Source organism: Populus euphratica, unplaced genomic scaffold (genome assembly GCF_000495115.2).
Source record: "Populus euphratica unplaced genomic scaffold, PopEup_1.0 scaffold20.1, whole genome shotgun sequence".
NCBI classification, from domain to species: Eukaryota; Viridiplantae; Streptophyta; class Magnoliopsida; order Malpighiales; family Salicaceae; genus Populus; species Populus euphratica.
In genome coordinates, this window is record NW_011499854.1 from 3,176,797 (window position 1) to 3,203,663 (window position 26,867).

The window sequence follows — 26,867 nt, forward strand, 5'->3', positions numbered from 1 at the left end:
AACGAGGAGGGAGGAAACAATTTACTCACCTTGCTCCTTGAAATCGCCTATCAAATCTTAAAATAAAACATGTATTGAGAAACTCATGCTAACATTTTTTAAGAAAATGGGAAGTTTCTTGGTAAATTCAATGCTGACAGGAGTCAGGAGCCCTTAATGAGGTTTCGAACATGGACAGCCCTGCTCCTGCAGAAGGAAAGGGTTTGTACCAATTAATTGGTTAAAATTTTAAAAACTTTTCTCAACTTAATAATTTAATTAAATAAAATTTTAAAATAAAATTTATATTATTTTTTATATTTATTTTTAAATAAAATATCTTTAATCTTAAAATTTATATAAATTTATATTTAATTTTTATCTCAAAAATAACAATAATAAGATTTGAATTTATGATTATTTATTAAAATTTTAAAATTATATTAAAAAATCATTTTAATCCAATAATTTAAATTATAAAATAAAGTTTTAATATTGATATATTATTTTAAATATTATATATATATATATATATAATTCTTTAACATGAAACTGGGAATTAGAGCTTGAAGTGGGAATTGCAGATGCATTGAATTTGGCTTCAAATGTCCTTTTATTCTCTCCGCAATTTCCAAATTTATGTATCTCGTCTCTTACTTCGAATTGATGCTCCTTCCCAGCTTGGAGATCTGCCTGGTTCAATTCTACCCACCAACTTTGACCAGCAGAAGGCAAAAGCTGCCACAAACATCACATGATTATACACGTTTTGCCCTTTACAAAGAGAAAAATCTTGCATCTGAAATTGTGTTTACAGTTATTTTTTAAAATATTTTTTAGATTTAAAATATTATTTTTATTTTTTAAAAATAATTTATAATACCATAATTTAAAAATATTAAAAAAATTTAAACTTTTTCAAAAATATTTTCACCACTGACTATAGTCTCCTCAGTAAAATATTAGCTATGCCATTACATTATCGACAAGTGCAACATCATGCCAAATATCCAATCTATCGTCACCAACTGCTGGTTCCGAAATCAAGATTCCGGCGTCAAAATTCTTGACCTGGGTCAACGATATATATGAATCCAGTTGCTTACATGTTTATATCAATTTTCTGTTAAGACGGTGGGATCCAAATATTTAATTATTCGATTCAAGACAGCCAGCAATTGTAATCTGTCTTTGGTAATGTTGGATTGTTTTTGTAAGAGTTTTTTAATTGGAAATGATTTTTTTTGTTTTTTTTCATATTAAAACAAAACCAATGATTTATTTTAATTTTTATTAATGTGAAAAATACTCTAAAAAATAAATTAAACAACAAAAATAAACACACCCATAAATGCATCACTACAAAATTTAGTACTAGATTAAAATTGATCGTTGTTAATCCCACATAAACAAACTAAAGTAATAAAAGATTTATTGAATGTTTAATTTTGTATTATAATTTATTTTTTAAAGTGTTTTTGAAATGTTTTTGTTTGAAAAGATATTAAATTGATTTTTTAGGTGTTTTTATATGATTTTAATATGCAAATATAAAAAATGATGATTAAAAATTATTTTAATATATTTTGAATTAAAGAATATTCTACGTTAATATTAAATAGAATTGAAGCCTTCTACAGGACATTAACTAACAAACTAAGCAAGGTTAAACAATTAATATTAATTAATGTGAAATCAACTTGTTCAAATATTTTATTAGAATAAAGAGGAAAAAAGGGGCTTTCTTTGGATGGAGGTCATAATTATTGCTAATTTACAGCCCTTGAACACGTACTGGAGCCTCCAGCACACCACCCTGTCGATTTTCCCTGGAAATTACTCGAGGCTCCCTGGTTGGCCTTTCGTTTCGTCCATCATGCATGAAAGAATAATATCCCAATTATTTTAATTCCATAAAATACCAAAAAGACAAAAAAAACACGACAATCAACTTCCTCGTGTCAAGATCTTGAACCATCCATTAAACCCAACTTGTTCGACCTTTAACACCTGACATGGTATAAAAACCGACTTCCCTCCTCTGTCTTACCATCACCGCATATCGCAATAATTATTTGTACGTCTCCATCGCTACAAGAAGTTGCTTCGTGCTCCTCCTTACGAAGAAAGCATTCCTCCTGGAATGCACTTCTGTTGAGTCCGCAAGCAAAAGCAAGGAAAACCCTGATTGTTAATCATAGTCTCTAAGCTCCTCAACGCACCTCTAGAAGTCTTCTCAAGACATTTTTTGGTGAGTTCTTTTTCTGTGTATTGAGAAACAACGAGAAACCCGGTTGTTTCTATGATCATTCTAGCTTTATCTTGTGCAGAATATCGAAGAGACATGGTAGCTTCACGGCTAAGATCTTTTAATGTTTGAAGTTTTTCTTCTTCTTTTTTTAGCTCCTTTTGCTCTCAAATCTTTACCATCAACTATCCTTTTTGGAGTTTTGTTTTGGATCGTTGGAAGTGGGATTTCATGTTTCTGAATCTGCAGACAAAATTTCTTTAGAGCTAAAAATGAACAAACAGAAAGTGTGAAAACATTGGAGCCCCCCCCTCCCCCTCTACTTTTCATATGTTTTTTTTTCAAGTCCTTAATCTATTTTATGTTTTCACTGAACTCCTTGAATTCTATCTAATTTCCGAACAAGATGCCCACAAAAATCTGTTTGATATTGTTCTTTTTTCACAGGCACACGAAACGTGAAACGCTGACTACCCCAAAACTCCAAAAACTTAGATTTATTTCAGTGTCATATACATTCATCCATTTTTCTAATACTGATTTTAACATTTATTTTCCTGGGAAATACTTAACAGTCCCTTATATTTGATTCTCTGTATTTTTGAACCAGTTCTTGGAAATTAAGGCTGCAAGAACAATTGGTGTCTAGTTTTTTTTTTTTTTTGAAAAAAACAAGTGAGAGAAAGGAAGAAAGACATAAATGCTGAGGATTTTAAGAGACCAACAACAACTGAAGTGGATACCTTGTAATAGTTCGTTGAAGTGGAGGGAGTGGAGAAGTTACAACAATTGTCGTAGAAACCATCAAACTAGCATCCGCATGAATTACCCTTTTCCCACGTATTAGCTTCCGATCCAAAAATCTCACAAACCCTTTAGGTCCAATATCTAGTAGTCAACCATTTTATACCCTGGTTTGGTTTCTTATTATGTTTGTTTTGTGTTTTTTTTTTTTTGGTGTGCAGAAACTAAGTGTAAGACAGCAACAATGACGGTGACACCAATGATTTCAATCAATGATGGGAACCTCGTGGTTCATGGGAAGACAATTTTAACTGGAGTTCCTGATAACATTGTTCTGACTCCTGGCTCTGGTGTTGGACTTGTTGCTGGTGCTTTTATTGGTGCTACTGCTTCTCATAACAAAAGTCTCCATGTTTTTCCTGTTGGGGGTTTAGAGTAAGCATTTTTAAGCCTTTCCTTTCATTGCTGATGATCTTAGGTTATGCGTTTTTTTCTTTCTTTTGCATTCTTGGAGATGCTCATTTTCAATTTTTGTGGCAGGGATCTTCGATTTATGTGTTGCTTCCGATTCAAGTTATGGTGGATGACCCAGAGAATGGGGAAGTGTGGGAAAGATATTCCACTGGAGACTCAATTCATGCTAGTGGAAAGCAAGGGTGGTGGTGAAGAAGTTGATCAAGATGATGCACAGACAATCTACACTGTTTTCCTTCCCTTGCTTGAAGGCCAGTTCCGTGCTGTACTGCAAGGCAACGACAGGAATGAGATGGAGATTTGCCTTGAGAGCGGTGAGTAGATTATGGCAATTAAAGTGTCCGGTGCAACGCTAATATGTACCCACCCATGAGCCTAATCTCTCATTATTGACACCACATCACAGACTTGTGGGCTGTACCTGTCATTAGTTACCCTACTTCACACGGTCGAAACGACTGTTAATTCAGTCTCATCCTGTCGGTCACTAGTGAAGGAGACTTAATTCTGAAATTCTGGGTTGGGGCTGTCATTGATGTGAACGCTATCAGGCTGGAGAACCAATCAATGACTCCACCATCCAGATGAATCGTTTTTTTGGAGTTCCTTTCATTTGGAAGAAATAGATAGAGAGGATCGAGTTTGAAAGAAACCGAAACGATGTGTTTTTTTGTGTGGTTGATTTGGTTTTGCAGGCGATAGTGCTGTTGAAACCAACCAAGGCCTTCACCTGGTCTACATGCATGCTGGGACCAATCCTTTTGAAGTCATAAACCAAGCTGTAAAGTGAGTTCTCGACTTTATCTTTATCTGCACTTGCATTGAGTTTCAATTTTAGCCTGAAATTACAATTTTCCTAACAACTTTCATGAAAACAGGGCTGTGGAAAAACATTTGCAAACCTTTCTTCATCGGGAGAAGAAAAAGGTACGTTACATGTTTCTTTCATTTTGTATATGTTACCTCAATTTTTAATCAAGAAATTTGACCATGAATGCAGAAAATTCTGAAGTGCTTTTCAATCTTATTTTGTGTTCTGTTGGATCTTGAGCAGATGCCCTCTTTTCTTGACTGGTTTGGCTGGTGTACTTGGGATGCCTTTTACACAGATGTCACCGCTGAGGGTGTTGAGGAAGGCCTTAAGAGGTAATTCAGAATTAATATGGAAGAGTCAATTAGATCCTATCGTGAATGAAATGTAGACTTAGATCTCCAAATACTGAGATTGAATGACTGGATTGTGTTCCAATTGCAAATGCAGTCTGTCAGAGGTAGGGACTCCTGCACGATTTTTGATCATCGATGATGGTTGGCAACAGATTGAAAATAAAGCAAAGGAAGATGCTAATGCTGTTGTACAAGAAGGAGCACAGTATGAACTCTCTTTCTCTATCTCATACAGGCACGCGTGCACACACACACATGGAGACCGCCCAAGTGTCCATAGACATAATGGGCATTAGCTGGGATACTTTTCTGGATTAATATTTCTCCATTTTCGTTTTATTGGAATTTTGTTGATAATATCTGAAGACAGAGTGCTTGCAATTTTATTTATTGCAGATTTGCAAGTAGGCTTACTGGAATAAAGGAGAACTCTAAATTCCAGAAGAATGATGAAAAGAATGAGCAGGCCATAGGACTGAAGCTTGTTGTGGACAATGCCAAGCAACAACACAAAGTGAAGTGAGTGATCTTAGTTCTATTTCGTCGTTAACTATTTGCTGCTGTGCTAGTGGTGCATTTTCATGAAAATATTTACCTTAATACAGAAGGTTTGTCCATGATTCCTTTTAGTGTAAGGGAACTTGGCATCATGCGTACGTGAGATGAAGGGAAGAGGATTAGCTGAAAACAGTGTAGTTTTTTTTCTTCACACTTTGCTTTATCTTTTTATCGCAGGTATGTTTATGCGTGGCATGCTTTGGCTGGTTATTGGGGTGGAGTTAAACCAGCAGCTGCTGGTATGGAGCATTATGACACTGCCCTGGCTTATCCAGTTCAATCTCCTGGCGTGTTAGGCAACCAACCTGATATTGTTATGGACAGCCTAGCAGTTCATGGCCTTGGTTTGGTGCATCCAAAGAAGGTCTTCAACTTCTACAATGAGCTCCATGCCTACTTAGCATCGTGTGGAGTTGATGGAGTGAAAGTTGATGTTCAGAACATTATTGAAACCCTTGGTGCTGGCCATGGTGGAAGAGTTTCTCTGACCCGTAGCTATCACCAAGCACTTGAGGCATCAATTGCCCGAAACTTCCCTGACAATGGATGTATTTCCTGCATGTGTCATAACACTGATGGAATCTATAGTGCCAAGCAGACTGCTGTAGTGAGAGCTTCTGATGATTTCTATCCTCGGGATCCTGCTTCCCACACCATCCATATCTCCTCTGTGGCTTACAACACTCTATTCCTTGGCGAATTTATGCAACCAGACTGGGATATGTTCCATGTAAGTGGAAATGAATTAATTCTCCTGTTAGTCCATCATATATTTTTTATCCTGTTTGTTTATATATAACCTATAGGGAGGCTGAAACTAAAGTTTCAACATTGTTTTCATATTTATAACATGTAATCATTGGTTGCAGAGTTTACACCCGGCTGCAGATTATCATGGGGCAGCTCGTGCTATAGGTGGATGTGCGATCTATGTCAGGTATTTTTCTTTTTTTAAACTAATTTCTGTATCCTATTAATCTTGACATGAATGCATGAAACATATCACAAATTTCTGACATGGAAATGTACTATCTTTCCATCCTGTGCAGTGATAAGCCAGGCAACCACAACTTTGATCTGTTGAAGAAGCTGGTCCTCCCTGATGGATCTGTCCTTCGTGCACAACTTCCTGGCAGGCCAACGCGTGACAGCCTCTTTGTTGATCCAGCAAGAGATGGAATGAGGTGTGTTGCTTTTTTCCTCTTTGCATGCTAGTCATCTCTGTTTTAAGCATGCTCCTTCATTTAAAATTCTCATTCTGAACATCATGTTTTGCAGCTTACTCAAGGTCTGGAATGTGAACAAATGCACTGGTGTGGTTGGTGTCTTCAACTGCCAAGGTGCGGGTTGGTGCAAGATTGAGAAGAAGACTCGCATTCATGACACAACTCCGGGTACTCTCACTGCTTCTGTTCGTGCCAGCGATGTTGACTGCATTGCTCAAGTTGCTGGTGCAAATTGGGATGGGGAGACCGTGGTGTATGCCTACAAATCAGGTAATTAACTTTCCACTCCTTCCTGTAAAATATGAACACTAAATTTGCTCTGGAAAAAAAAAAAAAAAAAACACAGGACGAGAAGGGAAGAGAGAGTCTAAATGTCAGTCGTGCATTAATATACTAGCCCTGGCCCTCTCTATATAGCAGGAAATCGAGCCTTAATGTGAACTTCTCAAGTCGTGCATTAAAAATCTTGAATTTCCGGTAGATTAAAGCGAAGTTTTCTTTAGTGTTGGTAAATAATGCCATTTGAGCTTTCGGATTTATATAATGTTAACGTGATCCTATCTTTGTTGAATTACAGGAGAGTTGGTTCGGTTGCCTAAAGGTGCTTCATTGCCAGTGACATTGAAAGTTCTTGAATACGAACTCTTCCATTTCTGTCCTATCAATGTGAGTCTTTCTCAAGCTGGTTTCTTTCTTTGTTGCTGCTGTGTTTAATGAGACATCTGTGATTCACTGAATTGATCAAACTATTCATGTGCAGGAAATCACTTCCAACATGTCATTTGCACCAATAGGCTTGCTTGACATGTTCAACACAGGAGGTGCTGTGGAGCAGGTTGAAATCCAAATGGCTTCTGACAAGTCACCGGAGCACTTTGATGGTGAAGTCTCCTCAGAGCTGACCACTTCTCTCAGTGAGAGCCGGTCTCCAACTGCAACCATTGCGCTGAAAGTCAGAGGATGTGGAAAGTTTGGTGCTTACTCTTCCCAAAGACCTCTGAAATGCACTGTGGGCAATGTTTTTACCGACTTCAATTATGACTCTGCCACTGGGCTAGTTACCCTGACTCTGCCTGTACCAGAAGAGGAAATGTACAGATGGCCTGTGGAGATACAGGTTTAAGGAGAGATTTAAGTAATGACATGTTTCTAATATCAAGTGGAATGTCACCATTGTTAGGAGGGTTTCCTACAAGTAGGTAGGGATGGTGGTGCATGACCTGCAAAAGTGATGGATTTGTATTGCATAACATGGAGTGAGAGAGACCCCTCACATTGTCGAATAACCAATGGCCAGCGATGCTGTTGTATTTTATTTATCAGCAATAAAAGCCCCTTTCTTTTTTGTTATATCAGTTGCCAGATTAAATTGCTGCTAGGCCCATTAGTTGCTCAAAAAATGTGATAGAACAGGGGCCACGTGAATGTGCATCAAGAAAATTAACAATCCAATGCTATACAATATGTACCTGGCAGGACTCTGAAACAGCAAACTTTGACATTCATACAATGGCGTTTTGGCGTCTCGCTGTTTTAGGTAGCTTTTCGTCCAGTATAGAGGAAAAAATAATATTGTTAATAGCAGAAAGGAAAGATAAGCTACTGGTGTTATTTGATCTCACCTTCTGAGGATCTCAAATTCGAGCAGACAGATTCATTGCTTGGACTGTCTGAGGATCTCAAATTCGAACAGACAGATTCATTGCTTGGACTAATTTCCCTGTATGCTATTTTCAGCCTGCGCATACGAATCAGTTATGAATAGCGAGGTTTCAGGAAACACCATTCTAGTAATCACTAAATATCCCTCGACTCACATCCACAGACTTGCTTGCCCGAAACACCAAAGATCCGAAGCCTGGGACATCATATGCTTCATAAAGGAGATAAAGGCCGATTAGCAGCGAAATATAACTCCGCTTGAACAGATTCAAGTTTACAGATTTGCAATGTGCTGAATATAATTAAAATGAACTAATAAAAATGATCAAGAATAGATAATTATAAGAGTGATTGTTTTCTGGGCCAAACTTGGATTCTTTAGAGCTTAAATATACGGACAAGGTAATTGATGTGATTCACACCCTGAACAGACAGCGGTTGCCTGATTTTCCATATTCCAAAGGAATTTCAAAGATCAGGAGTACCAAACAAAAAATGGTAAAAAGAATTGTCGGAGAAAAGCTCTGGTTTCCTCGATTGTATATATCTCTATTCTTGTCCTTCCAGAGGACAGCCTTTCTATGATACATGTCAAAGCTTCAGACTTGCATGGTCACCAAACGCAGAGGATACAGAAAAAATTTTAAGATTTGACATTCACCTGTTTGACGGAGCACGCTTTAAGTGCAAAAGCTACGAATTAGCACTCGGATACCCTCTTTTGACCATTTTCTCGAACTAATTAAAGGGTTCCTTTGACGGGTTTTAACTCAACAAACAGCCCCTTATAATTAAATTGTAACAAAAGTACATTTGGGTTTGGGATTTGAGCGAAAACTTTGCGCACATAATCGATGCTTCCAATAGGAGAAAGAGCTGAAAAGGAAAGGATTTTGGAAAGCAAGGAAGAGATGCTGGGGAAGGGGAAGAACAGCGTGAGGACTGTGGAATCGATTTGTTGGAGAATACGCATGTTGGGACATTTTTGGACCATTTGAAACGAATCGTTTTGTTTCCTTCTTCTTCAAGCTCTACTTCTTGTTAGGGCTTCAGACAGGGTTTTTCGGTTGGTTTTTTTTGTGCCGTTGAGCTTGAACCCGGGAAACGTAACTGATTTTTTAAAATTAGTATGTTTTAACTGACAAGGACAGGTAAAAGATCAGGCCTTTTCCACTTTAGTCTTGATGGGCCGAAAAGGCCTCTGAAGATTTTCATGAATCTAGCTTTATTTTATGAGGCCTGGAGCTATCACATATGATTATAAAATTTTGAGTAAATTATTCTTTAGTCCCCCAGTTTTGAACATGGGTATAACTTAATCCTTCATATTTAACAATATACAATTTAGTCCCCTAACTCTTGTTGATTTTAGATTTTAAGAGGTCCATTAGTTTTTCTGACGTGGAACGTTTAGCAACATTTATGGTCTCGATCAGTAGGGAAGTCCAAACGAGTTTATTAACATAAACAAACATAATTTTAATTGATTTTTGCATCAAGCAAAAGTTTTGTGAACATGTTCTATAAGCATGTCATTTTTAGATTTTTTAAAATTATTTTCTTTTTTATTTTTGGGTTTCTTTCTGCTCAGGTCTGGTATAATTATTTAATTTGGATTTTACTACTTATGTTAATTTAACTCCGACATTCAGAGTTTATTAAATCAAATTTCCCTTCACAGTTTAGTTCTAATTTTAGGGTTCATGAAACTCTAGCTTTATTATATTATATTGAAAATGACTTTGGGATAAAATGAAGAATTAATCCAATCTATTCTTACATTTCAGGCTCGGTATTTATTCTATGCTTAGAAGTTTAACTGCTCTTAATTTGTAATTATATTTTATATATTTCTTAAATCTACCCTTCTAGTATATATTTCTATACAAATTTTAAAAATGAGAAAATTACAATTTGAGTGTCCAATCTTCGATTTTTTTATCTTGCTTGAGTGTCTAGTCTTTTATTTATATCTATTTGAGTGTCCAATCTTTAATTTATGAATTTTTTTTAGTTCTGTTGACAATTGATTTTAAAAATGATAATGGTATTAGGATCAATTGAAATACGACATTGAGACATGGGAAAAAAAATAGGTCCCGTATTATTCCAAAAAATTTTGTAAAAGAAAATAAAAAAATAAAAATATATATTGTTTTTATTATTTATAAATGAAGTGTGTGTATATATATAACACTAGTTGGCCTGTGTTATGCTGCGAACCTATTTATTTTTTTATGGTAAAACAATTATTAAAACAATGTAAATATTTTTCAAAGAAAAATCTAATATTTGAGTCATGGAGTGGATGAGATTAATAAATTCAGCTAATTTAATAACATGGTTATAAAATAACTTATCAAAAACAAATAAGGGGAAAAAACAACAAGAATTCAATGTGAAAGATGAACTCTTTCTAATATTATAAAAATATATTTATATAATATCTCAATGATTTTATTTGTATACTATTCATAAAACATCTAAGCTCTAATTTTTTTAATAAAAAAAATTTAGGAGACGATTATGCTTTTAAAGAGATAAAGGAAATTTGATAGCTGAGTTCAATCTTATTTAATTTAATAATATGATTAAAATATAAGAGCAACAACAAAAAAAAAAACTGAAAAAAATATTGAACAAAACTGGAAAAAAAAATCAATCCATTTTAATTTTTCAAATTGCATGAATAAACTAATAATAAAATATTATGCAAAGTTGCACATATTAAAACCATTATACAAAAATTAACTTAAGAAAAAAACAAATTCAATTTATATATTAAAAAAAACTCACAAATGAATCATATCAACCTCTTTAAAAATTAAACACACTCATCATCATAAACAAAATATTTCAATCTAAAACAAAGCTACATAAGAAAAAAATTAATCATAGAGAATGGATATTAATTAAATTATATATCAAAAAATTATTTTAAAAATTTATATAAAATAAAGCATCAACTAAAGAAATACTTTAAAAAAAAAAACAAATTAGACCAAACGTTATTAGACCTGGTATGTTACACCCAACACTTGGCCCATGAAACTACAACCCATGCATATGCCTTTTTACTTTTTAAAGTTTGATGAGAATGACAATGCATTGTTTGCCTCAATAATTTTCAAAAAAATTAATGCATTGTTGCTAAATTTAAAATTTGATTATTAAAGGTGATTGGAAAAACAAGATTTTTTTATCCAAAAATCAATTTTTAATCTAAAACACTTAGGAAATACTATAGGAACCTTGTTAAACTAATGTATTGCCTCTAGAAACATAAAAAAGCCATTCCAAAATCTAAAATATTTAACTCGTAACCCAAAAATTTGTCCAAGTCCATATTTGTTTTTTGATGTGTTTTCAATATAAAAATAAAACACATGATAATAAACTTCCTTTATCATATGGGATCATTTAATACAAATAATTGTTGTTTTGATGGCCGTAATTATCACCAACAATAATTTTCTCTATTTATACGAAAATTTAATGACTCCCTCCCTCCCTCTTTTCTAATAAAAATAAAAATTGAAAAATTATAAAAATAAAGTTAGATATCAAAATTTATTTTTTTTAAATCACAAAAACCAATAACCTAATATCTCAAAAAAATTGGAGATGAAAATGAATTTTCACAGCAAACTTCTAACACACCTTTTTTTTTATCCTTTTTTTTTTCATTTCAGTCCCTTGTGTTTTAATAAAATAATATTCCAATCTATAATGTACTGTGACATGATAAACAATTAAAAAAAAAAGTTAATCTGTTTTAGTGCATTTTACAAGAATAATATATATGCCTGTGCTTGTTCATCAAGTACCCAGTACCTGTTAAGAAATATCTAAATCAATCTCTGCTCCATACCGTACTGTGACATGATAAATAATTAAAAAAAAAAGTTAATCTGTTTTAGTGCATTTTACAAGAAAAATATATACGCCTTTCCTTGTTCATCAAGTACTCAAGTAACTGTTAAGAAGTATCTAAATCAATCTCTGCTCCATACCGTCCCAAATCTCTCAGCATGTAACCTCTTGTTTTCGAATTGAATTCCTCACACGAAAGGACTCGGCAGCCAACCGATCAATACAGATGACAATCGTAGATTGGACGCTAAGTTTTGTTAACCCAATAAACTCTTTAATAGGGAAATCATCCCCTTAAGTTGATTGATCATTCTTGGTAATGAGAAAGATGGTTGCTCAAGCACAGAATTCATCATGGGCGCGAGGTCTTGCACTACATCAGGCCACAGTGACTAAACCCCAGAAAGTTCAGCAAATCCATTCCCCATTCCCACTTCTACTCCAGACAAGTAGATTACGGAAAAACTTTGTGATGGCAGCGTCAAGTTAGCCAAATTTACACACTTTTGAAGGTCTAATGGCGAGCATATCAAGATTCGACAGATTTTCATCCTATAAAAACACAAAAACCTATTATCTACGCCCAATCCAAACCCTAGCTATAGCCCCATATGGGGATATATTGTGACGAAATATATAAACATGTACGATTGCTCAAAATCCTCAATCTCCCCAACTCTTTATAATAACCCTATTCTCGTAAACTCACCACACATGCAATGAACCATGTGATGTCATTAATTCATCTCATCATACATTAACACAGGAGTAATTTGAGAAACACTAGTGTATGGCACATCGATAAAATAATGAATAATATTTACGTGCCTCCACTGTTAAGCAGCCGCAAAATCTACAATGATCGTGTTGAAAAGTGAGAATCCTATATTTAAAGTTTTTACTCTTACAAACCCTCGAGTAGAATCCTGACCACGCAAGGCGGGATCATGCATGTAATTAATCACACACACACACACACATATATGCAAGACGTTCGCGCGCGCGCACACACATATATATATATGCAAGACGCTAAATTTATCGTTTTTAATTTTCAAGTTTTCTTCTAAAAAAGCACAAAGGGGAGAAGACTCTTGTACCTTGTTTTTGTACAATATAGATGCAAAAGAAAAATTAGAAAATATATAAATCAGAGGCTATCAAAGATAATATATATATTTTTTAGGAGAGATCACTTGTGAGTATTTTATTTGCTTAATTTTTCTTGAAAACCATCAAGAAATCCGTTGCTGCCGCAATCTGAGCCACTTGTTCTAGACTTCCATGATGGGAATATTGTTTTTCATGATTACCAGCCTTGATTAATTTGCTTTTGCAAATGAAAAGCTCGTATTAGGGTTGCCCATTAATGGCAAATCCCAACATATATAAGTAGTAAAGTTGTGCATTAAAATGATGACATCAAAGAAAATGATGGCTATATAATTAGTAAAGTTGTGCATTAAAGTCAACAAATATTGATTTAATTTTTGATTAATAAGTGCAACATTATTAAAAAGAATACTTTGATTTAATCAGGAAATAATTTGCTATTAATTCTGAGATATGGATCACGCATACGTACACAAATCATGAATGCATGGAGATTATGCTAGGATAGATCCATCCGTCTCAGTCTCTCGTATCTCAAGCCATACCTCAAAAGCAATATTGAACACCTACGCATCGTTTCTCTCTCTTTTCTTTTCTCTATAAATTCACGAGAAACATCATTACCTAATTCCAAATCTGTAATCATCCATATCAATATTCTTTTGTAACTTTCAGATTATCAATCCTCTTTCTTTAAAAAAGAGGAAATATACATATAATTATGGCCTTACGAGGAGCACTAACTGTGTACTCATTCTTCACGATCTTCCTCTCCATTATTCCATCCTATAATTGTTTGCAAGAGGACCCACTTCATAATTATCTTGAAGAAGAAGCATCAGGCTATGATTCTCGAGTTTACCCTTCGCACTATAGCACGATTAGTCAGGATGGCGAGTTGAAGAACTTAGTCAAGCTGAGAAGTGATTTTTTAATTAGTTCGCAAGCGTTTAGCAAAGTGGGTGGCAAATCAACTTCAGTTAGAACTGTTAATGTAAAGGATTTTGGAGCTAAAGCTGATGGAGGAGATGACACAGAGGTACATATTTTCTTTCTGACAGGCAGTATCATCGAACCTTTCATGTCCACAAAACACGATTAATAATAATGCATTAACATTAGTATAGCATGCTTTTATATATTCATATTCTATATTCTATAAGAAGCATATAAGACAATTTTACATAGACATAAACAGTACAAAAAATAAAATACTAACACGTAGCACAGAATTACGTGGAATAGAATTAATATATAAAAATATTAATTTAAAATTCTATTACCGAATATATATTTTTTCTTCAATTAGTTTGTTTCTTTAGGAAATTTACAATCCCTTAAATCAATTTAAAAAACTACATAATAAGATAGGAAACTATTTTAATTTAGAAAAAAAAACCCTAAACAAACTAGAAAATTCAAAAATAAAGATGAAAAATAACAAAATTGACCTAACAACACTTTCTTAATCTAATTTGTAAACCTTCCAAATTTTGACTTGTTATAATTAGCTGACTTGTATAGAATAGAATTAGCATGTAGAATCTCACGATTAAATCTAAGCATGATCTAAATTTCTGATAAAAAAATAATTTTTTTTAGGCTTAGCTCTATCTTATCTATTCATAAATATCCTATTTACATAGTTATGACAAAGCTTGATGTCTTTTTAGGCTTGGCTCTGTCTTATCTATTCATAAATATCCTATTTACATAGTTATGACAGGTGAATAATCAAAACAGCCTACATCATATATTTGTACACGTGTTCCATCTATTCTTAATTACATTAATTAAGATATGAACTGATTATGCCTTTAGTGTGCAGAAACTTGGGGAATTCATGCCATATATTCTAATCCAATGATCAACACCTTAATTTGTATGTAAATATTTTTAGCAGTCATCAGTTATTTGATTTTTAAATCTTTAATTTAGTGACAAGAACAGGACACGTACTCATGTGAAACATACTTAATTTCTTAGCAATCCCAGTCTCTTGCCGTTTCTTTTTCAAGGCCCTTGATTGATTTCTTTTCTTTTCTTTTTTGAGAATGCTTAATTCCTCTCTTGCTTTGTAGAAATATTGCATACCTTCTACTATATTTCTTGCAAGTAATAGCTAATAACTTAATTCTCTCAGACAATTGAAAAGGCTTGGAAGGAAGCTTGTTCTTCCTCTGAAGGAGCTGTTGTTGTTGTGCCCCACTATACATATCGTCTTAAGCCGATTACATTCCAGGGTCCTTGCATATCTAATATCAAATTACAGGTGAGTTTCAATACGTACATATATGGATTTAAACGCATAAATATTTTTGGAGAGATAGATCATGCTATTTGCACGAGATAAATATTTGGCCATTTTTTGAGAAAAATCATCTCAGGTAAACGGAGTCATTGAAGCATCTGATGATCTATCGGACTACAAAGAAGATCGTAGACATTGGCTTGTCTTTGATAGTGTTCAGAATCTGCAAGTTGAAGGTGGTGGAACTATTGATGGAAATGGGAAGATATGGTGGCAAAACTCATGCAAAGTCGATAAAACCCTTGTAAGTCATATATATAAACTCTGTATTTCTTACTGTTAATCCTAGAAGTAATATAGACTTTCATCTTCTCATTTTTCTGCTGAACAATAGAAGCTGATCATTTTTCTTTCTTTCATGATTTTTGCAGCCTTGCAAAGATGCGCCTACGGTATTTATGCTCTTAGTCTGAAAAGTTTTGCAATTTTTTCTCTGGTTCTCATCTTGCGAAGCTACAAAATCATCATTTTGGGAAACCATGTATGCTTTGCAGGCAATAACCTTCTATGAATGCCAGAATTTGGTTGTGAAGAACCTCAAAATCCAAAATGCACAACAAATGCATGTTTCTTTCGAGAAAAGCAATGGTGTTCAAGTCTCCAACCTCACAGTAACCTCACCGGAGGGAAGCCCTAACACTGATGGAATCCATGTCACAGGCACCCAAAACATCCAGATTACTGATTCAGTTATAGGAACAGGTATATATATATATCCACGTATTTATTGCCCACCTCTTCAGATTCATACAATTTTTATTATGATTGTCTTGTGCAATTAATCACTTATGGTTGATGAAGGTGATGATTGTATCTCCATTGTAAGTGGATCCCAAAATGTTCAAGCCTCGGACATAACTTGTGGACCAGGTCATGGAATCAGGTCTGAAATAGTAAACATCAAACTCTAAACTTCTTTGAACTGACACTTCTTCTCTCATATGAATTGCTTGTTTCCTTAGCTACTATGAGTTTCTGTAAGCATTAACAACTATTGCTCTTTCAATTTCCTTTCTGTGCACAGCATTGGAAGCTTGGGAGTTCATAATTCAGAAGACTACGTTTCAGGAGTTACTGTCAATGGTGCCAAGTTTTCTGGTACCACAAATGGTGTTAGGATCAAAACATGGCAGGTAATGTTTACTATCCTTCATTTCATCAACAATATTGATGTGCATTATATATCATTTAATCAAGATTTAAGCTCAATTATGATCTTAATTAATATGCAGGGAGGGTCTGGAAGTGCACGCAACATCAAGTTTCTGAATATTGAAATGAACAATGTCACCAACCCCATTATAATAGATCAAAACTACTGTGACCAAGATGAAGCATGCGAAGAACAGGTGAAGAACTTTATCCCGGAGGACCTTAACAACAATTAGCATTTAAAAGCAGTGCCCATCCCCCTTAATCTAGTTGTTAAAACTTTTTCTTGATTATGGCATGCAGAGGTCAGCAGTCCAAGTGAAAAATGTGGTGTACGAGAACATAAAGGGGACTAGTGCTTCTGAGGTGGCTATCAAATTTGATTGCAGCAAGACTTATCCATGCGGAGGGATTCTGATGCACGATGTTAATCTTGAAAGAGAAGGAGCGATAAAAGCCATAGCTTCGTGCAACAATGTCAAATTAGCTGAATTGGGTGTTGTTTCTCCCAAATGTCCATGATGGGCCAAATAAAACTTAGAACAAGGTAAGCCAAAGTTTCCCAGAGCATCATCTTTGTTCTGTGATTAGAGAACTGAGTTTTTCAATTGGTTACCTGACATTAACATTTTGTTTTGGTTTAATTTTCTCAGGTTTCAATTGGACCGCATGGATTATTTATTAATTATACATAGTCAATCATTAATCAATGGTTGTATACATTATTACCAATAAAAGTTCAATGTCATTGTATATTGATTTATGACATGATTCGTATAGCTAAAAGAGAAAATTCAAGGTTTTATAAACCCTAAAATTACAAATGAATTGAAAAGAGCATTCTGATTTGATAAATTTTGAATGTCAATAATTCTTCTGCCAATAGCATACAAAAATGTTTAAATGGTATGTTAAAATGATCTAACTAATAAAACCTGAATTAAATAAAATTAATCTAATTGAAAAAAAATCATAAAACAACTAGTAAAATAAAAAATTCTCAAAACAACAACTAACACATGAAATTTGGATATAAAAAACAACTTTAATTGGTTACAGCAAATTGATCTTCTATAAAATTAAGCTAAACATATTAAAAAAATGAATTAAAAAATCATCCATATTTCTTATAATTTTTTAATTCTATAGGTAAAGGTCTATTGTTCACATGTTTTTCATAGTATTTTTTTTTATATTCCATTTGATATGATTTTTGAATTATATTTTTGTATTTTAACTCATAATTGAAATTTTGTTTTTCATAAATAAGTTGTGATAAAAATAAGTTAAAATAACTTTAACTTATAAACATGTTTGGTAAAAATAACTTAAAACAACTTTTTTGAAGACATAAAGGTATATAAGTTATAATCCACAAACAAAAAGTTAAAAAAAATTATTTTTGATTAAATCAAAATTTTGAATTAATTTTATAATAACAAGCTTTTAATTTAAACAAAAAAATTTTCTAACCAAATATACTTATAACTTTATTTAAGTTAAAAATTGTTTTACAAAAATCATCCCAAAGGTATATATCTAAAGCAATTTATGTAACTAAAATCTATGCATATTTCTCTTGCCATAAAAAAAGTTATATATATATATATATATGCTACCCAAACACAAAAATTCCTTTCCCATCTCATTTATTTAATGAATAGGTCTCATTAAAAAAATTAAAATTAAAAATTAAAAAATTATGTTTTATCCAAAATAAAAATATCGTTATCATTTCTAATGAATCCTAGAGAGTTTTTATTATTATTATTATGTATTTATCTCTCTTTCAAATAAATTAAAAAAAAAATTAATAGCTTAATATTTTAGATAAGTGATCAGTGAAATATATGGGCAAGACTAACTTTATTCATTGGATCATCTCATATCAATTATTGGCCCTAATCCATTATCATTATTATTATTTTCGAACAGCGAGGGGGAAAAAAAGGTTTAAAAAAGGCCAGTCTCAATAAAGAAAAATAAATTCAGGGCCATTAAATTGACCATTTAATCCCTTAGTAAACGTCACTACTTCGGTCGAGTCCTCGCGGTTAAAAAATCCAATTGATGTAACAGTTACTGCCAGCTCATCATTCTCATGTCAAACCCCGCCATTCTTACACACACCAAGCGCTTATGTAAAGCTAATACTCTCCATATCTCATTCCAAAACTCGTGGCATGTGAGTAAATTCACACAACCAGCGTGTCCTAAACGCGAGTGTATTAATTACCCTACTCTCGAGCGTAGTACTTACATTTGTTTGGATCTTGTCTCACTGCACAGAAGAGAAAAGGGACCGCCCGCAGGAGGCGGATGATTAAAAACATCCAATCATATTTTGCCACGTCAAAACTATCAACACGCTTAAGTGGCAAGATCTGATCGAAGAAAAGAACTGTAACATAAGCATCTCCAAACTTGCACTTCAAGTTCCACTTATACCTTGACATAAATTCAGATAAACATTTTCCTTTTTTTGGCAGCCTTTTTTTGATATAATCATCTCTGAATACTTTATAAAATGAAAATAAAATAAAAGGGAATGGGAATGGAGTGAAATAATAGAAACAGATACTGTGGATCTGTCGGTCAGTGTCGGTGTGGGACTTAAAGCTTTTATAGTCTAGTAGGCTTCATTTTTGTGTGGCATCATCGGGACTCCATTGGTTCATCAATGGAGGGTTGCCTTTAAAAATAGCTGCTTTAAAGATTTTGTGAACTGGGGATTGAGCATTTTGCTTGATTGCTTGAAGGGGCAGTAATGGATTTAGAAGGAGATGCTACTGGGGTTAGTCGCATTTTGATAACTTTGCTTGTTTTTATTGGGACCGATAGATAGAGAGTAGACACTCAATTGATTGGATTGTGATATGAAGGGTGTGGAGTTTGTACAAATGCATTGCTGCATGCTTTCTGGTGAATTTTTTTATTTTTTTTTGGGTTGGAAGCTTTGTTCTCTATTCCATCATGTTTGGATCCTTGAAAGAAAATGACAGGAAAAGTGGAAATGGGATTTTGTTCCCGTTCCTGTTTAATTTAATATATGATTGCAGATGAAACCATTTTATTGCATTTTATATTCCTTCTGCTTAGCGTTTTCAGATCCGAACGGGATTTAATGTCTGACTTGTTTATGAGATAGTTTTGGTTAAGTGTAGATCATGATTCTATATTCTAGATGCCAATAGCTGAACTTTCGCTGGTGTGATGATCCAAATCTGTATGCATGATTGTCAGAAGTTCTTTGTTTCTCGTTGGAGAATCTGTTTGTTTGCTGCGTTTAGAATCAAGGAAGATAATCTCTCTCCTTTGAATCTAATACATTTGAACTGCTCGGAAATTGTGCTATCTTAGAGATTTGCGATAGTGATTATGAAATCTGTTCCTGGGTCTTCTTATCTATGAATTTACTTTGGCTTTGGTTGTTTTGCTGGTTGTTCAGCCAAAAAAAATCCAGGTGTGCCAGATCTGCAGTGATGATATTGGCAAGACTGTAGATGGAGAGCCCTTTGTTGCTTGCCATGTATGTTCATTTCCAGTTTGCCGTCCATGTTATGAGTATGAGAGGAAGGATGGTAGCCAGTCTTGTCCTCAATGCAAGACCAAATACAAGAGGCATAAAGGTTAATCCAACACCATTTGTTTCTGCGTTTACAATTCATGCATGCGTAGATAATGTGTCAGTAACACATTTTGGTTTCTCATCAGGAAGCCCTCCAATTCAAGGTGAAGAAGTGGAAGATGCTAATTCTGATGATGTAGAAAACAAGTCAAATCATCATACATCAGGTGTTCAAGATGAGAAACAAAAGATAGAGCGTATGATGGCTTGGGATTCGGGTTCTGGTCGAAAAGAGCATCTTGCAACTACAAACTATGATAGAGATCTTTCTCTTAACCATATTCCTTATCTAGCTGGTAGACGCTCGGTAGGTGATGGAGCAATTCGTTGCTTCTAGTTTCTCTTCTCTCTTTAATATTGACAATGGTTGCTGATAATATTTGTATTTCAGGTTTCTGGGGATCTTTCAGCTGCATCTCCTGAACGTTACTCATTGGCTTCTCCTGAAAGTGGCATCAGAGGTATGGATGTATATCTGCTAAAATAAATATCGTTGAGTTCAGATTTTAATGTCAGTATTGGACTTTCTGCAGCTACTATGAGGGATCCAACAAGGGATTCTGGATCACTGGGGTTTGGCAATGTAGCCTGGAGAGAGAGGATTGATGGTTGGAAGATGAAGCCTGAGAAGAATACTGCTCCAATGAGTGTTAGTAATGCACCATCTGAAGGCAGGGGTGGCGGCGATTTTGATGCCAGCACTGATGTGCTCATGGATGATTCTTTACTGTAAGTGCCTGAAGCAGAGTGTGAAACTGGTTGTTTTAAGCAGATTGTCCGTTTATCATCTGCCTAACAGCGTTCACATATTACCTATATGAAACTGTGGCTTTTCCTCCCTCTCCTCCTCTGGTTTTTCCTCTATGGCTTTCTCCCTTTTAGCTTTGCAAATCCATGATTTTAATTCAGTTGATATTTGTATTTTATTTTTTTCGTCATTGTTTTCTTGTATTTATCCCATGGTTGTAATGCAGAAATGATGAAGCCCGCCAGCCCCTCTCAAGGAAGGTTTCAATTCCTTCCTCTAGGATTAACCCTTACAGGATGGTCATAGTTTTGCGGCTTGCTGTCCTTTGCATTTTCTTACACTACCGTCTAACAAATCCAGTGAGGGATGCTTATGCTTTGTGGTTAATATCTGTTATCTGTGAGATATGGTTTGCAATATCATGGATATTGGATCAGTTCCCTAAATGGCTTCCAGTGAATCGTGAGACATATCTTGACAGGCTATCTCTCAGGTAGTTTTTCTTTTTTCCTACAATCTACATTAACCATTGTCAGCCCAAATGTCCTTAAGAAGATGTAACTTCTAAAGTTTTCAATACCTCCAGATATGAGAAAGAAGGAGAGCCGTCTCAATTGGCTGCTGTTGACATTTTTGTCAGTACAGTCGACCCTTTAAAGGAACCTCCACTGGTCACAGCCAATACCGTACTGTCTATTCTTGCAGTAGATTACCCAGTCGACAAAGTCTCTTGCTATGTTTCAGATGATGGAGCTGCTATGTTGACATTTGAAGCCATATCTGAAACGTCTGAATTTGCTAGAAAATGGGTTCCTTTCTGCAAGAAATATGATATTGAGCCGCGAGCTCCAGAATGGTACTTCGCTCAAAAGATTGACTACTTAAAAGACAAGGTTCATCCGGCATTTGTTAAAGAACGCAGAGCTATGAAGGTAGGAAATTGAGGTTCTATTGAATGATTTTGTTACTCATAAACTTAGCATGTATATTACTCGTCCTACTCCTAATGACTTTCTTGCAGAGAGAATATGAAGAGTTTAAAGTTCGTGTCAATGGGCTTGTTGCAAAGGCACAAAAGGTTCCTGATGAAGGATGGGTCATGCAAGACGGTACGCCTTGGCCTGGAAATAATACCAGAGATCATCCAGGAATGATCCAGGTTTGTCCATTTTCAAACTAAACTAGGATATTCCTCAGTAGGAAATGCCTTCTTATAGGATAACTACTACCCGCACAAAATCCACAATGTCGGGATGTTCTCATGTACTGCACTCCTGTAAATGGCTTTATCTCAAGTTTAGCTTTTTCTTTCCTTATGCGATCTATGTATTTCTGCTTGGCAATTGGATAGTTCTGTTTATACTTCTGCATATAACCTTTCTATTCCACTCGCTGATTGTGAACCGGGCATCACAACACAGGAGTGACTGTTTTAAGCAGCCTTTGTTTTTTATCGATAGTTCTCTTGGATCATACTTTCTTGTTGGCATCAACACATGTTATGGTGTCTAATCCTATTTACATTATAATTTGCAGGTTTTCTTGGGCCATAGTGGAGGTCTTGATACTGAGGGTAATGAACTTCCAAGACTGGTGTATGTGTCTCGTGAGAAGCGTCCTGGTTTTCAGCATCATAAGAAAGCTGGTGCTATGAATGCACTTGTAAGTTCTCAGTATTATCAATATCGGAATCTGCTAAGGTTTCACTACTAACTAACATGTATCTCATACAGGTTCGTGTTTCAGCAGTTCTCACCAATGGGCCCTTCTTGTTAAATCTTGATTGTGATCATTACATAAACAACAGTAGGGCATTGAGAGAAGCTATGTGTTTTCTAATGGATCCTAATCTTGGAAGAACAGTGTGTTATGTCCAGTTTCCCCAGAGATTTGATGGGATTGATAGAAATGATCGATATGCCAACCGTAACACTGTTTTCTTTGATGTAAGTACTTACTGCAACCTTTGGCACAAATTTGTCCTCATTTATTGTTTCATGATGTATGTGGCATGCAGAACTATTCATTTTACATGTTACAGAAAATGAAATTCATATATGTTTTTTCTTCTTGATATTGTGTTGATGCTTATGCGATGGTAGATAAATTTAAGAGGATTGGATGGAATCCAAGGCCCTGTATACGTGGGTACAGGGTGTGTTTTCAATAGAACAGCCTTGTATGGCTATGAGCCTCCTCTCAAGCCTAAGCATAAGAAACCAGGATTTCTGTCTTCATGCTTTGGTGGATCCCGGAAGAAGAGTTCAAGATCAAGTAGAAAGGAAAGCAAGAAAAAATCGAGCAAGCATGATGACCCTACTTTGCCCGTATTCAATTTAGAAGATATAGAAGAAGGGGTTGAAGGTAAGCATGGATTTTTCTTTTTCCTTGGATACAACTTGCACCAGATCCGTCACATGTTCATTCTTCAGACATAAATATATACTTACATAAGTTGGTGACATGTCCAAAAACATAGGGTTCTTCCTTCTATCTTTAATGATTCAAACTTGATATAATTTAGGTTGAAATCATTTTACTTCTTTTCATGTCCTAAATGACTATAATCTTGCTGAAACTTGTCCTCAGGATAGGGTTTAAAGATTTATTGACATGTAAAAGACGTTACTTCCAATAAGTGTTCAGTTGTGCTAAATAGATGGTAGTTTGTTGTCTGATAGTTTTTAGTTACCTCTTCTCTGTGCTTGCAATGCTGATATTCTGTAACTTTCTTCAAAAGGTACTGGATTCGATGACGAAAAGTCATTGCTCATGTCTCAAATGACACTTGAGAAAAGATTTGGTCAATCATCCGTGTTTGTTGCTTCCACCCTTATGGAGAACGGCGGTGTTCCTGGATCTGCCACCCCAGAGTCTCTTCTAAAAGAAGCTATTCATGTCATCAGCTGTGGATATGAAGACAAGACAGACTGGGGAAGTGAAGTACGTTAACCCTTTTTCATCCCTCAGTGCTGATACCAATTTCTTTTTATGCTGTAAAATGGACGAATATACCACAAGCCACAGACTCTCACTTCTTCACCCCCAAAAAAAAAAATGGAAGAGAAGGAGCTTTATGTGCATCCCTTCCTGTAGCTTATGTAGACACATTAATTTTTTGTTCCTCATAAACATTTTGTTCTTTCTTTTTGCAGATAGGATGGATTTATGGTTCAGTTACAGAAGATATCCTTACAGGATTCAAGATGCATGCTCGTGGTTGGAGATCAATCTATTGCATGCCAAAGCGTCCTGCCTTTAAAGGATCTGCTCCTATTAATCTTTCTGATCGTCTAAATCAAGTGCTTCGGTGGGCTTTAGGTTCAGTTGAAATTCTTCTCAGTCGTCACTGCCCTATATGGTATGGCTATAGTGGAAGGCTAAAATGGCTCGAGAGATTTGCATATATCAATACCACGATTTATCCAATCACCGCTATTCCTCTTCTTGCCTATTGTACATTGCCAGCCGTGTGCCTTCTTACTGGAAAGTTCATTATTCCACAGGTGAAAATAGTTGCATTCACCGTCTCTGCTTTTTGTTAAGTATGAAACTATTGACATTATGGAACAAGGAGATCCTGGCCTGAGAGTAATATTTTTGTCGCTAACTGCGGAATGATAATGTAGTTTTCTTCTTTTCTAACTCGAATTGAACTGCGAGAACTTGTCTACAGGAAAAAAAAAACGAGAGACGATTCTTTTGTGTTTTCTCAAAAAAAAAAAGACGATTCTTTTGTGTTTTCTCTTGAAAAGTAATATTCCGGGGAGTTCACATGCCTGATTTGTGTTTTGTTGTATTGCAGATTAGTAACATCGCCAGTATCTGGTTCATATCCCTCTTTCTATCAATCTTTGCAACTGGTATTTTGGAAATGAGATGGAGTGGTGTTGGGATTGATGAATGGTGGAGAAATGAGCAGTTCTGGGTTATTGGAGGTGTGTCAGCTCATCTATTTGCTGTCTTCCAAGGCCTGCTGAAAGTCCTTGCTGGAATAGATACCAATTTTACTGTCACTTCAAAAGCATCCGATGAAGATGGTGATTTTACCGAGCTATATATGTTCAAGTGGACAACTTTACTTATCCCACCAACTACTCTCCTCATAATCAATCTAGTTGGAGTGGTTGCTGGAGTCTCCTACGCCATAAACAGTGGTTATCAATCTTGGGGTCCCCTCTTTGGCAAGCTTTTCTTTGCTTTCTGGGTGATCATTCATCTTTACCCTTTCCTCAAGGGTCTGATGGGACGCCAGAACCGAACACCTACTATCATTGTTGTCTGGTCAGTTCTCCTTGCCTCTATTTTCTCCTTGCTATGGGTACGTGTGGATCCTTTTACAACAAGGGTGACTGGGCCGGACGTTGAGCAGTGCGGCATCAACTGCTAGAGGAACATGTAGATTGAATATAGAACAAAATCATAACCAGGGGGATAAGATTTTTTAAGATTTATCAAGATATCCTCAATCAGAAAATCTTGAAAGGTGTTTGCCTTCTGCTTGGTGTAGTGTTCTGTTCTGGTCTGAATAGTCTCACCAGAAAATAATTATAGGTTCATTTCTATGTTATTCTTTACATTTTTTGACAAGTTTATTAGTCTCCTGAGTTGATTCACCTCATAAGTTAGTGGCCCCAATCCCAAAGAGGTCGGCTGTTGGAGATGATACTGTTCATCTCTTCCCTGACGTTTATATGTTGTAAGAAATGAGAAATGTTGTCTGAAATGAGAATATTATTCTTTAGCTGCTACTTCCTGCCCTTTATGGATAGCTTGAACATGGTATTGGAATCCTTGTTTCCTATTGTTCTTAACATCTAACTATTTCAAACTTTTATGTCACAAATACCATTATTTTATCGTCCGAGAAGGGGGTTAGATTACCTCCCGAAGTAGCTCGGGGAGGCTGTGGAGGGTGTTAATGGTCACGAGCACAGGATAGCGAAATTCCCGTTTCTCAATGAAATTGGTTCGTTATATTTGAGGAGTGACTGGGTGATGCAGTAAGCGTAACAAGAAAATTTTAGCAGATTGTTCATGGACTGAATCAACAAATTCAAATCTAATAAGAAGTTTGGATGAGTTAAACGAGATTTCTTAGGAAGATGAGCATAGTTTTGGATCTGATTATTAAATCAAGCTGAAATTTTACAAATATATTCTATATATGTGGTTTTTATCTATGAGTTGATCAATTAGCACTAGTTGGATCCGGGATCATATCCAAATAGACCTGAAAGTTGTTTTTTGGAATTTCTTTATTTTTCCTAGTAATTTTTCCATTACTGATTAAGTTTCAGAATTTTTAATTGATTTGATTTTAATTAGCTAGGTCTATTTAGCTCCTATTAAAAAAAAATCATATTAATTTCAGTACGGTGTTAAAATTAGAACTGTAATTTTAGGACTTCGAGACTTAATTTCTTTCTTATCACTACACGTAAGGAAGGCCAACACCACATTACACATATATAAATATAAGAATGTAGGATGATATAATTTTTAAATTATATTTTGAAATGGTAATGACTCTTGAAGCAATAGAATAGTGGGTTTGGAACTCCAGCATTGAGTTCCTGATTTTAAGTTCTGTTGGAGAAAGGTCATGGTTTCATTAGAAACTCAAAGTCGCTCATAATTGATGGCTTTACTTTTGTTTATAAATATTTCTTTAGAAAAACTAGCAACGGTCACACGCTAAAAGCTTTATAATGCAAGCATATAATATGGCTTGCAAGAGGTTTAGCTTTTAAAAGAGCAACGGTCAGATTGTGAAAAAGTTTCTCTCTGCTTTTACAGTGAAATTGTTTGCATTACTTCTGTTTGCTATGATGTTGCTTCCCTTTATTTATTGCAGAAAGTTAGTGGAAAATCCGGTGCGTGCATTACGCCATGAAGTGCGTATGAATCCCCTTGTTCTGGCATGGATGGCCTAACTTTTAACCGAACTCGAGAGATAGACTCGGTCTAATGGAAAGAGAAAA

At 35.0% G+C, this 26,867-nt stretch overlaps 3 protein-coding genes across 5 annotated transcripts; all 3 read left to right on the plus strand.

Annotated features, from left to right (window-relative positions):
• Window positions 1-2,017: 2,017 nt before the first annotated feature.
• LOC105122762 (probable galactinol--sucrose galactosyltransferase 2) lies at window positions 2,018-7,741 on the plus strand. 3 transcript variants are annotated; one of them, XR_841747.1, is made up of 15 exons: window positions 2,018-2,230; window positions 3,193-3,406; window positions 3,512-3,759; window positions 4,141-4,231; window positions 4,324-4,372; window positions 4,500-4,591; window positions 4,707-4,817; window positions 5,009-5,131; window positions 5,348-5,900; window positions 6,040-6,107; window positions 6,220-6,354; window positions 6,449-6,666; window positions 6,974-7,062; window positions 7,157-7,595; window positions 7,626-7,741. XR_841747.1 is itself a non-coding variant. In XM_011022048.1 (14 exons), the coding sequence occupies exons 2-14, from the start codon at window positions 3,216-3,218 to the stop codon at window positions 7,517-7,519; spliced, it is 2,331 nt and encodes a 776-aa protein (XP_011020350.1). In that variant the 5' UTR covers window positions 2,018-2,230; window positions 3,193-3,215; the 3' UTR covers window positions 7,520-7,741. The 3 variants fall into 3 exon arrangements, 1 of the variants encoding a protein (XP_011020350.1); XR_841746.1 differs by having other exon boundaries at window positions 7,157-7,584; window positions 7,618-7,741; XM_011022048.1 differs by having other exon boundaries at window positions 7,157-7,741.
• Window positions 7,742-13,765: 6,024 nt separating this feature from the next.
• Window positions 13,766-17,029, plus strand: LOC105122777 (polygalacturonase-like). Its single transcript, XM_011022064.1, has 9 exons — window positions 13,766-14,083; window positions 15,188-15,316; window positions 15,432-15,599; window positions 15,727-15,747; window positions 15,850-16,057; window positions 16,157-16,238; window positions 16,380-16,488; window positions 16,588-16,704; window positions 16,811-17,029. The coding sequence occupies exons 1-9, from the start codon at window positions 13,766-13,768 to the stop codon at window positions 17,027-17,029; spliced, it is 1,371 nt and encodes a 456-aa protein (XP_011020366.1).
• A 1,965-nt stretch (window positions 17,030-18,994) lies between these two features.
• On the plus strand, window positions 18,995-25,672 carry LOC105122763 (cellulose synthase A catalytic subunit 3 [UDP-forming]-like). The gene is given in 13 exon segments (XM_011022049.1): window positions 18,995-19,301; window positions 19,956-20,136; window positions 20,222-20,442; window positions 20,527-20,864; window positions 21,110-21,376; window positions 21,470-21,815; window positions 21,905-22,042; window positions 22,420-22,545; window positions 22,617-22,829; window positions 22,986-23,247; window positions 23,624-23,826; window positions 24,039-24,389; window positions 24,689-25,672. Coding segments are annotated over 13 exon segments (3,258 nt in total). The 5' UTR covers window positions 18,995-19,274; the 3' UTR covers window positions 25,274-25,672.
• The last annotated feature ends 1,195 nt before the right edge of the window (window positions 25,673-26,867 follow it).